The sequence below is a fragment of the Suricata suricatta genome, chromosome 3 (genome assembly GCF_006229205.1).
Source record: "Suricata suricatta isolate VVHF042 chromosome 3, meerkat_22Aug2017_6uvM2_HiC, whole genome shotgun sequence".
Lineage (NCBI taxonomy): Eukaryota > Metazoa > Chordata > Mammalia > Carnivora > Herpestidae > Suricata > Suricata suricatta.
In genome coordinates this window covers 162020901-162033298 of record NC_043702.1, presented here as the reverse complement: position 1 = coordinate 162033298, position 12398 = coordinate 162020901, and the positions used below count along the sequence as shown (strand labels likewise).

The 12398-nt window shown below is 40.2% G+C and overlaps 1 protein-coding gene across 2 annotated transcripts in view; it reads right to left on the bottom strand.

The window, feature by feature from the left end:
- Positions 1-12398, bottom strand: part of SPATA17 (spermatogenesis associated 17) — a 179400-nt gene that overhangs the window by 7121 nt on the left and 159881 nt on the right. Inside the window, exon 10 of one of the 2 annotated variants that reach the window (XM_029935653.1) lies at positions 3906-3962. The exons of the other annotated variant lie outside the window; for it this stretch is intronic. Coding sequence (XP_029791513.1) covers positions 3948-3962 — 15 coding nt within the window. The 3' untranslated portion in view covers positions 3906-3947. Of the gene's footprint in view, positions 1-3905; positions 3963-12398 lie in introns of those variants that run through there. 2 annotated transcript variants of the gene reach the window in all.

Sequence of the window (12398 nt, the reverse complement as noted above, 5' to 3'; positions counted from 1 at the left end):
CAGCAATAGCCCTGCTAGGGATTTACCCAAGAGAGACAGAAATGCTGATGCATAGGAGCACATGTACCCCAATGTTCATAGCAGCAATGTCAACAATAGCCAAAACATGGAAAGAGCCTAAATGTCCATCACCGATGAGTGGATCAAGAACATGTGGTATATATACACAATGGAGTACTACCATGGCAATGAGAAAGAATGAAATATGGCCATTTGTAGGAAAGTGGATGGACCTTGAGGGTGTCATGCTAAGCGAAATAAGTCAGGCAGAGAAGGACAGAAACCATATGTTTGCACTCATAGGTCTAACAGGAAAACAGGAGAAACCTAATGGAAGACCAGGGGGAGGGGAAGAGAGTTGTGGAGAGAGAGGGATGCAAAACTTGAGAGACTATTGAATGCTGAAAATGAACTGAGGGTTGAAGGGAAAGGCAGAGGGTGGTGATGGAGGAGGGCACTTGTGGGGAAGAGCACTGGGTGTTGTATGGAAACCAATTTGACAATAAACTATTTAAAAAATCAATCAATCAAAAAATAAATAAAAAATTAAAAAATTTTAAACATAATCAATGATTCTGCTGAAATAATTACAAGAAACTAAACTATATGGAATACATAATTATGTATAACATGTCTTTATTACTCACCCAAACATTACAGACCCACCAACAGATAACCCAGTCATGAGAATAATTATTCAATCCTGTTGTGTTTGATATTTTGCACACTTTCAGTCTTAGTTTTATAGGGATGGAGCTCTTGATGTTCTGGCCTTGTGCTCTATGAAGTCAGAGGGCATACTCTTCACCTGCCTGAGACCTGTTCAACGGGCCTCCAGCCTCCTCTTCTCCAGACACGGACTGCTCTTCCTCCAAAGGCCTCACTCTCCAGCCTTTCAAAATCATCTTTGCATCTGTCTTGTAAACCACTTTCATAGTCTGAATGCCTGTCTAGAAGTAGCAGTTTACCAAACTGATAAAAATGTAAATGGTGGAGTCTGCGGTTTCTTTATCTCTTACATCTCAGCTAGTTCTCTGCATTTGACCGAAGTATTCTAGAATGTGCTGATTAGGCTACTTGATACTCTTTCCCTTATTATTATGTAGGTAATTTTTTGTTTCCTTAATAATATCAGATGCTGAATGAAACTAGAGAAGCCTGAAAGAGTGGAAAGCAAGAACAGAAACACAACACTAATAACGTAATTGATGAGAACAATGTAATTGATGAAAAACAGTTACAAATATAGTAGATATTAATCTGACTATATTAACAATCACTTTATGTGACTAGTCTAAATATACCAATGAAAGGCAAAGACTGTGGACAAAAAACAATATCCAATTACCTGCTGGCTCCATGAAACTCACTTTGTTTTAATTATTTAATTTATTTATTATTTTTATTAGAGGGAGAGTGCACACAAGCAGAGGAGAGGGGCAGAGGGAGAGAAAAAGAATCTTAAGCAGACTCCATGCTCAGTGTAGAGCCTAAGGCAGAGCTTGATCTCATGACGCTGGAATCATGACCCGAGTTGAAATCAAGAGTCAGACACTCAACCAACTGAGCCACCCAGGTGCCCCTAAACCCTTTTTAAATTAAAACACACACACACACACACACACACACACACACACACACACACACAGGCTAACAGTAACAATATGGAAAAGATATACCATGCTAACATTAATCAAAAGAAAGCTAGAGTAATGATATGAATTTCAGACAAAATAGACTTGAGAGTAAGGAAATTATCAGTGATAAACACAGGTGTTTCGTAATAAAGGAGTCAATTCTCAAAGAAGACATAACAGTCCTTAATGTGTATATACCTAGCAATAGAGCATCAAAACACATGAAGCAAAATGGATAGAACTGGAAGGAGAAATAGTCACTGTAGTAATCACCCCCTTCTAAGTACCTGACGGACCCAGCAGGCAGAAAGTCAGTAAGCCTACAATGGAAAAGAACAGCTATCAATCAGCTCTAACTGACATTTGCAGACTACTTCATCCAACAACAGCCAACATATGCTTTAAAAAAACATGTTTATTATTATTATTATTATTTGAGAGAAAGAGAGAGAGAAAAAGAGAAAGAGAGAGAGAGCATAAGCAAGGGAAAGGCAAAGAGAGGGAGGCACATAATCTGAAGCAGGCTCCAGGCCCTGAGCTGTCAACACGGAGCCCAACGTGGGGCTCCAACTCACCAAACCGTGAGATCATGACCTGAGCCAAAGTCAGACGTTTAACTGACTGAGCCACCCAGGTGCCCTCAGCCAATATATTCTTAAGCTCACATGGAACATTCACCAAGACAGACCATTCGAGGCCATAAAATATACCTCAACAAATTTAAAAGTTAAATGTCATGCAACATACACGCCAATATCACAATGGAGTTAAACTGGAATATAACAGAAAGATAGCTGAAAAATTCCCAAATATTTGGAAATTGAACAAGATACTTCTAAATACATGTGGGTCAAGGAATAAGCATCAAAAGAAATAAAAATATTTCACATTAAATGAAAATTAAAATACAACATATCAAAATTTGTAAGATGAAGGAAAAAGCATGCCTAGAGGGAAATTGATAGCATTGAATGCATATAGCAGAAGCGAAGAAAGATCTAAAACCACTCATTTAAGCTTCTGCTTTAAAAAACTGGAAAAGAAGAAATTAAATCCAAAGTGAGCCGAAGAAAATAAAATCAGAGTAGAAATCAATAAAATAAAAAAACAGGAAATCAACAGAGAAAATCAACAAAACCAAAAGCCAGTTCTTTGAAAAAAAAAATCAATAAAATTGATAAACACCTAGCCGGGCTAAGAAAAAAAGGAGAAGACACAGACTACTACTATCAGAAATGAAAGAGGGACCATCCCAACTATTCCCACAGACATTAAAAGGATGATAAAGAAATATTATGAACAACATATGATCACAAATTTAATGGCTTAGGTGAAATGGACCAATTTCTTGAAAGACACAATTTACTACAACTCACACAAGGAGAAATAGGCAATCTGAATAGGGACAAACACATTTATATATAAATATACATATATTTATATATATATAAATTTTTTAATGTTTACTTTTGAGAGAGAGAAAAAGACTGTGAGTGGGTGAGGGTCAGAGAGAGAGGGAGACACAGAATCTGAAGCAGGCTCCAGGCTCTGAGCTGTCAGCCCAGAGCGTAATGCAGGGCTTGAACCCATGAGTCATGAGATCATGACCTGAGCTGAAATTGGACACCCAACTGACTGAGCCACCCAGGCACCCCACGGCCTATATCTATTTTAAAATTTGAATCAATAATTGATAATCTTCCAAAGCAGGCCCAGATGATTTCACTGGTGAGTTTTATCCAACAAGGAAGATCTGATACCAATTCTCTTCAAATTATTCCGGAAAATAATAGCACAGGAAGCACTTCCTAGCTCATTGTGCTTCATCAGCCATAAGATGGAGACATCGATGGCATAGGGCTGTTGTGAGGATTAACCAGGATAAAGGGTCAGCACTTAGCACTAATATTTTCTTCCCTTTTCCTTCAATGGCAAAAGTCTATTCATATTCTGCCCACCACATTATTTTAAAAAGTAAATGACACAAATTCCATTGACACCTATAAGAGACTAATTATGGGGCAATAATGCAGGAAAGTGGGACTCAAAAATTTTTGTTCATGTCCACCATCAGTAAAAATACTTTGAGCAAGCACTCTTTAATCTATGCCTAGTTATTTGTTTTAAATTCTACATGTATAATACTGTGTTAGTAAAATGTAATGTTAAACAGGTATATAAATGGGGTAAAACTAAATATAAGTAGAAATTCTAACATTTCCTTCCTTCATACCTGTGGATCTTCTTGTGTGCTTAATTTCCGACTCCTCTAATATGATGAATGAAGCGTTACCTGCTCATTAGTAGTTACTAGTTAGCTTCCAGCTGATGGTAACCAAAACCAGGGGGAAAGTCAGACAATGGGTACAAATTACAATTGTGTAGATAAACAAGTGTCAATTCTTCAAGGTCCTATGCTCTATATCCCCTGAAAATTTTTCACAAATTCTTTATCATTCTTATTTTTAAACTTAAACCTCCAGATTCTTGCTTAGCCCTAGTCAACCAATAACTGCTACGTCGGGTATAGGAAGAGATGAATATGCCACTAACGCAGCTTTGGTTTTGGTCAATACCCGGTTTGCTTCTCGTTTGTTTAAAATTTGCCTCTGATACATAAAACAGGCCACCGTGCCATGCGGAGCCCTTTACGAGTTCAAGAAAGCCACCTGCACAACACTCAGGCAGTGTCACTTTTTAAATGGAGGGTGGGGGGCTGCTTTTCTGAAAAATAACCTCATCAAGAAAAACACTGGGGATAGTGATTCTAAATCCTGCCACAGCCTTCACTTGCCAAAGCAGACAGCTTTTGCTATTAGGATGCCCAGCCAAACACAAATAATCCACTGCTAAAATGAGCTCCTTGGGACAATTTAGGAGTCTTTGGAAGTGAACGGCTCTTTGAGCTGGAATGCAGCCCAAGTCCATTTTCAAGCCCAAGTCAAAATGACAAAGAGCAAATTTCCGGGGCCACTCACCCTCTAAGTGTAAGATTACTTTAGGTTGGCAACTGGGCTGTAGTTATTTAAGGTTTTTCACCAGGTACTCACAACTGAGTCCTTTAACAACCGCCGTGAATGTTGGTAAGCAGGGCAGTGCTGATACACCACAGTGAACACAGCCTCTGAGATCGGATGGAAATCGGAGGCTGTGCACATACTCTTCGGCTTAACATGCGTTTAAAATATTCAACTTTAAAGCATCGCAAAGTCTTTTATCTTAGATCTTAAAAAAGAACTTTCAGCAGAATGCTAAATACTATTTTAACTGAAAATACTTCCTGAATGAGACCACAGGTACGTCGAGCTTGCACTTGAGATCTTCCATAGTCTTTGAACAAAAGTTCATAGATGGGTTCAAAAGATATCCTGACATTACTCCTGCACCAACTTTGCTCTCATTACATGTGGAAGATTCTATGATGGCATGAGCATTTCTACAGGTTTGGCAAAATATGATTACAAGCTGAAGGAGTTCTTGGCTTTTCCCTGTTCGCTCTGCATTTCAGGAAAGCACCCTAAGGGTTCTCTATATTTGTGTTCTTCTGAATCTCAAAGCTTTGATCATACACTCTTTCAACTAAACCATGTGTGTATGCTCTTAAGGAACCCGTTTTTAGCTGACGCTGAGTTCAGGATGCACTGTTAGTCTGAACATGGAAAGGACATTGGGTTCATTTGTATATTACATTACGCTTTGCGTGTCCTTGAAGCACTAGTCAGCTTCCAGCTGATGGGAGCTGGAGGCTTCACACGTCAGTGGGAGAGTTAAACAACAGGCGCAATTTACAATTGTGTAGATAAACAAGCATTTTGTAACTAAGCATTGTTTGAAAACTTTCTTGGGATTCTCTTCTGAGGCAGTATGGCTTTGGAGCCAGACTGCCTTGGTTTGAAATCCAGCTTCATTCTTAAGAGCTCTGTGATCCTGGACAACTAATATAACCTCTGCAATTCTGGTTTCCTCGTTTGAAAGAGATGAAATAACACGAAAATAATAATACTTTACTCCTAGTCCTGTTGCAATGAATACAAGAGTCCCTACATATAAAGCATTTATAACCATGCCTGGCATATAGCAGGTGCCTCATAAATGGTCACTATTTTCAAACTATGAAACTCTCAGGTGCCCTTATTTTGGGGAGGAGGGGAAGAGTTGTGAAATAGTTGCTCATTCTAAGGGCATTTGTATTTGACTTTGGTATACACATTCCATTTATCTCAATGTGGGCACATCTGAATTCTAACATTATATATTTGAGTTTCTATTGGTTCTTTTTCCATTTTTATGTATTTCTTCTTAATATATTTATCTTCTATAGTTTTATCTATTTTTAAAAATATTTATATATCTTGGTAAAAGCGTGAGAGGGGGAGAGACGGAGAGAGGGGGACAGAGGATTGGAAATGAGCTCTGCACTGACAGGCTGATAGCACAGAGCCCAATGTGGGGCTTGAACTCATGAACTGCGAAATCATGACCTGAGCTGAAATTGGACGCCCAGCCAAATGAGCCACCCAGGTGCCCCTTATCTGTTTTCTTTTATTTAGTTCATGCTCCTCCTCCATCTTTATAGCCTTGGTTATAAATGAACAGGCAGAAAATGTATGGCCAGATGTGTAAAGTGAAGGATAAACAGTGGACTGTCTTGTTGGACCAGTTCATGGTGTAATGGTGGATATGTATTACGGCCATCATAAAAGAGATATAGGATATAAAGATATATTACAAGGAATAGATCTATATATAGAAATATATTTGCACAGCCTCATCTGTTTACTTTCAACTAAAAACAGTAAAAATGTCATCCAAATAAGAGTCATTGAAATGGAACATCCCACTAGGTACAATGCTATAGTTAGAATGACCTGTTGCCTTTTAGTTGGTTTGGTGACAAAGCTAATGATACCAGAGGAAGAGGTTCCAGGAGCATTACTGTCATATACAGAGACAGCCCATCTTAGATAGAGGGAAGGCTATACGACACTGGCACTAACGGGGAAATATGGGCTTGCATATGGTTAGTGCGCTGGAAAATGTGCTACAAAACCGCTCAGAGAATATCAGAATGGCTAAAGGAAAAGCCATGTAGAGCGGGGAAGAGCAACTGAAATTCGGATTGTGGCATTCCTAAATTCTATGTGTTTCTTAACAGGAAAGAAACTGTATGCTTCTAGGTAATTTGGTACCTAGACAATTCTTGAGAGGGGAAAGAGCTAAAGAGACCGCTCACACTCTTCTCACACCCGTATTCCCGAGGTTTAGCACAGTGTGTCATATGATGCAGGGGCTTGGTAATATTATTTGGCTGAAGGAATGACTGAATGATGAATAAACACACGTGGCCTTGGGAAGCCATGAATCTGTTCAAAGTTTGGGCCTTCTGGGATAGCATCTCCCTACCCTCTCGTTCAACCCTGTTGCCCTAGAAGCCAAGAGAAGGAGATGGAAACTGCATGCCTTTCCCTATCACCAAAGAGTCCTCCGAATGTCCACTCCACTCTCTGGAACCCTTCCTTTTCCAGCTGGTAGATGGTATATCTGGGTCCCTCTGTACCTGCAGTAGCCTGAGTCTAAAAGTATTTGGGGGAGAGACAGAGAAATCAGGAGGGGTGGGAGAAAGAGAGAGAGAGAGAGGGAGAGAGAGAGGGAGAGAGGGAGAGTGAGTGTATGAGAGAGAGAGAAGGAGGAGGAGGAGGAGGAAAAGAGAGAAGAGAGAAGGGGAAAGTGAGTAACGGAGACTCATCCATGGGCTCCAAGGAAAACGAACAAGAGGGTATTGGTCTTGCACATTACATCACCAGTGCCAGTGTAGTGCCTGGCCCATCAAGACTCGATGAATCCTGGTGAATGGAAATACAGGACTTCTCATCGTGACCACGTTTTGCAAAGATGATAATGCCCGGATTCACCAGTCTACAGGCTATAGAGCAATGTGTTCAATGATGACTTCTTTATTGATCATCACTATTCAGATTCCTTCATTGCAAACTTACTAAGTTTATCTGTCAGCCCCTAATCCATGCTCACAGTGCTTTTACTCACCGCACATAAAAGCAGGGTGGCAAAGGGCTGAGACCTGACGCACACGCCCAGCAGAGGCCTGCTTTCTCCTTTTAGGTGTCATGCTGTAAACAAGTGTCCCTTTGAGTTCGAATTTCAGTGACACCTTTTGCACCTTTTTGTGCTTTTTGTTGGTGATTTCACCATGTAAAATGGACCCCAAGCACAGAGCTGCATTGCTGTCTAGTGTTCCCAGGTGCAAAAGGCTACCATGTTCCTTGGGGAGAAACGATGTTCGGTAACTTGCATTCAGGTGTGAGTTCTAATGCTGTCAGCCTGCAGGCAGGTGTTAATGAATCCACAATATTTATTAAAGAAGCTTAAACAGAAACACATAAAATCAGTGTTATATATTGGTTAGTTGACAAAAATGTGGGCCGCAAGGTTCTCAGGAACCTTGTTCCTATGTTCTCCTTCAGAGCAGAGCTTCAGAGTTCACTGGTTGAGTGTTCACACGGACTTTCTGGGGCATCACCACGTCAAACACGAGGACCCGCTGGGCGCCTATTGCACAGCCAAGCTGTGTGGTGGTGCACTCGCTGTTGAATGGGGTCAAATACTCTACAGAAGGTACAGGCCTCCTGGGACACAAGTTATGCCGAATGAACTAATGAATGAATGAGAGCACGAATAAAAATATGAACTGAGGGATTCATGGTACTGTTTACTACGCTTGACAGAGTAAGTTGTAAGTAACTTTTCATGAACACAAACCATATATCAATTATAACCTGACATTGTGGTCTTACGAAAAGGTTTTCATTTCAGTATAATTTCACTGAGATTAAAAATAATGTATAAATGAAGCTTGAATGAACAATTCTCATAATCCTCAACTAAACATAGATTTTCATCTTATTAACAGGAGTTATCATATTTATTTAATTTCTTTCTGTTCTTTTGAGAATTGGTTTCATTCATTTATTCATTCTCCCTTCCTCCCTTCCTCCCTTCCTTCCTTCCTTCCTTCCTTCCTTCCTTCTCTCTCTCTCTCTCTCTTTTCCTTCCTTCCTTCCTTCCTTCCTCCCTCCCTCCCTCCCTCCCTCCCTCCCTCCCTCCCTCCCTTCCTTCCTTCCTTCCTTCCTTCCTTCCTTCTTAGGCCAACTGCTACTCTAGGCAGTGAGGTTACAGCAAAGAATACATCCGGCAAACATTCCTATCCTCATGAAACTTAAATTTCCAGTAACTGAGGCACCTGGGTGGCTCAGTCAGTTGAGCGTCCAACTTCGGCTCAGGTCACGATCTCATGATTCATGAGTTTGAGCCCCGCATCAGGCTGTGTGCCGACAGCTCAGAGCCTGGAGCCTGCTTCGGATTCTGTGTCTCCCCCTCTCTCTGCCCCTCCCATGATATGCTCTGTCTCTGTCTCTTGATGATAAATAAACATTTAAAAACATTAAAATTTCTAGTAACCAGAGACAATAAGCAAATAAATCAGTCAGATAATAAGTTCTGTGAAAGAAAATGAGGCCGGAAAGGGAGACGGGTTTGCAATTTCAAATCAAGTGGTCAGGAAACACTGCTCTCATATGACATTTGAGAACAAATTTGAACAAAATGAGAGGACAAACTAAGAGCATTACTACAACCACCAAATTTGTCACTACAACATTAGTGTCATTTCAAGCAACCCAAACCCACTAAGCTACCCTGAAAAGATCGATTTATCTGCTCTAAGATTTTTGGAGGGCAACATTTTCTGATGTCTGAAACATATTTGGCATTAGCTGTGCAGAACGTAGGCGAGCATCAAGCAAGTTTTGTGATGGAACTTATTCCCGTGCCTCCATTTGCTGGAGGGGAGGCCACTGCATAACTTATCTTCATTGCCTTTTCTCTGGAGGCAGCGCCAAAGGAAGGCCGTGGCCTTGCCGCATGCGCACAGAGCTCCATTCATCACCGGGCACCGCCTTAGCCTAATGCTATCACCACACAACATGCATCGACACCTTCCCGGCTCCCCAGGAAGACGTGTGCAACAGGTCAGCCAGAGAATGGGGGCCTGGCCCATAATTTCTAATTCCCACTGGTGCATTTCCATCCCTTAAGTAGCACTGCCCAAGAGAGACATTTGGAGAAATAGAGGACTATTAATAATGGTTCTTTCTTTCTTTCATTCGACCACAAATGGTGTCTGATGTCAAAAAGTAATTAGCCAGAAAAATATTCAGATAGAAATAATGCTTGATGCATTATCTGGGTAAGTGGCAGCTGGAGAATATTTTTTAATAACCATAAGTAACTTTTGTCACGGTTAGGTTTTGGGTTTTGTTTTTTATTTCGTTTTGACTGCGGGTTCCAGTGAGAAGACGCGAACCTCCTCCAAAAGGAAAAACAGATGCATTTCCCCTCCACTTTCCTGGAAATTGTTCACATCTAAGTTTTTGTGGTGGGGCTTATTATTATTTCTTGGTTAGCTGGGAGGGAGGCCTCTGCCTAACGTATCTAGCTCATTTTCTAATTACTTCTTGAAGATGCAAACACGCCTGAAACAATAAACTGGCGAATTTAAAAGGCATAGCTAAGTAAAATGAAGGGCAATTCTCCACTTATTTTTGTGGCTTTCAAAGTGCAAATCTTACCCTTGGAATCAACCAGTCATCAGATCTTAGAATAAAAGTAATATGGCCTGGCCTTCATAAAAGCCAATTTATCTCCTCTGTATACCATTTTCATCAAACAATGTTTTTTACTTGTTGGTTTACTCGTTTGCTCTGAGAATGTGTGTGATACTGTGCGGTATAAAAATCAAGAAATTAGTCTCGCGGCAGGGAGTCTGCTAACAACACCATTTTAATCTTATCCTTCAAGCAGTGCCAGAAAACACATTAATTGCAGTTTAATTTGAGCCACAAATATTTCATTTTAATTAAGCTTAATTTTTGTCAAGCTATGAAAATGTCAATGGTTCTGACACCTTTTTTTTCTTACAAGTTTTTTAAATGAAAGAATTATAACCAAGTGCTGTTTCTGAAAGAAATTATGGAAGATTTCTAATTACTGCTTATGTTTCTGAAAAATTGTTAATCTAGTAGCCCCAAAATAACATCTGGGAACACGTGAACTTGAAGGCTTATTATTCAATGTTTATAGTTCTTAATAATATACACGCATCATTAATATAATGGAATTCTCACAGGAAGGATTTTTTTTTGTAATTATAGGCTATATCAATAACTGTCATTGAATGGTACATTTTCTCTATAAAAACGTTTTTGTTAATTCCTCTCAGGAAAACTAAGACAAGAATAAGTGAAACTGATTGCAGTTGATATACCGCACTGAAGAAAAGAATATTTACCATTCACAGAAGTAGAAAGAAAAATGTCAAACCACCAAAGTTGAACAGTATTATGTTCAGAAAATATTTATTAAGCTCTCAACTAGGTGCAAATCCTACCCAAACATTAAGTCCCATGCAAAAATGCTACCTCCGCCTGGAAATCCTTCTCTCTCCAGATGTAAGTTAAATCTCCCTGCACTGAATGCATATGGTGCACAATTACACCTCTGTCACTCTCACTGTCCTTGCTGTGTCTTCTGGATAGTGTCATAGTAATTCCCACACATGTTTCATGTTCCCCAAAACATGATAAGGTTCCTGGGGGTGGGATCCAGGTCTTCTGTGTTCATTCTCCATCTATCACATTCAAGTATATTTTAATTTTTTAAAAATATTTATTTCTGTGAGAGAGAGAGAGAGAGACAGAGAGAGAGAACGAGGCAGGGAGGAACAGAGAGAGAGGGAGACAAAGACACCAAAGCAGGCTCCAGGCTCTGAGCTGTCAGCACAGAGTCCCATGTGGATCAGACTCATGAACTCCAAGATCATGACCTGAGTTGAAGTCGGACACCTAACCAACTAAGCCACCCAGGCACCCCACATTCAAATATACTTAAAAATGAAGACCTACTGGTATGAATAAAATGTTCTCGCTGTTCTGTTTTGGGAAATAACACTATTATTTCTGAAGCCTTTTTATAAAGCTTTGTATAGACTATAGTTTGAAATTACTCGTTTAGGAGACTTCCAGTTTTAAGACAGCAGAGCGATACATTTCTTGCCCTATCTTTTCCGCTTAGAGATTTACCTTGAAACATGGAGAACTATAAACATCTATAAAACTACATCTTCAATGAAACTGGGAGATGGAAGTGACCCAGATTATAGTTTATGTTTTGAAACAGATGAGAGTGGTACCAGGCCTAAAAGGAACAGAGAACAGAGACAACTTTGGGTCTGGAAATAGGGATACCAGTGAAATTCCGTCCTATTCTTCCTTCCTAAACCCAGAACCTGCAGGCACTGAAATCTCCAGATATCTCAGAAAGCAAAAGTGAGGTACAGGGCTTGGCTAAAAGTCTCTAAAGTACACTCTGGCTCCTGGGGGCTCAGTCAGTTAAGAATCCTATTTCAGCTCAGGTTATAATCTCACAGTTCACGAGTTCAAGCCCCACATCGGGCTCTGTGCTGACAGCCCAGAGCCTGGAGCCTGCCTCAGATTCTGTGTCTCCCCCTCTCTCTGCCCCTCCCCTGCTCACATTCCACCTTGTCTCTCTCTCTCTCTCAAAAATAAATAAACATTAAAAAAAATAAAAGCAATGCTTCTAAGCTCCCTCTCCAAGTGTCCCCCAGGAACCTCCCTCTTCTTCTCTCTCCACATTCAGAAGTCTGTTCTCTGAGGGGAAATAAAACAA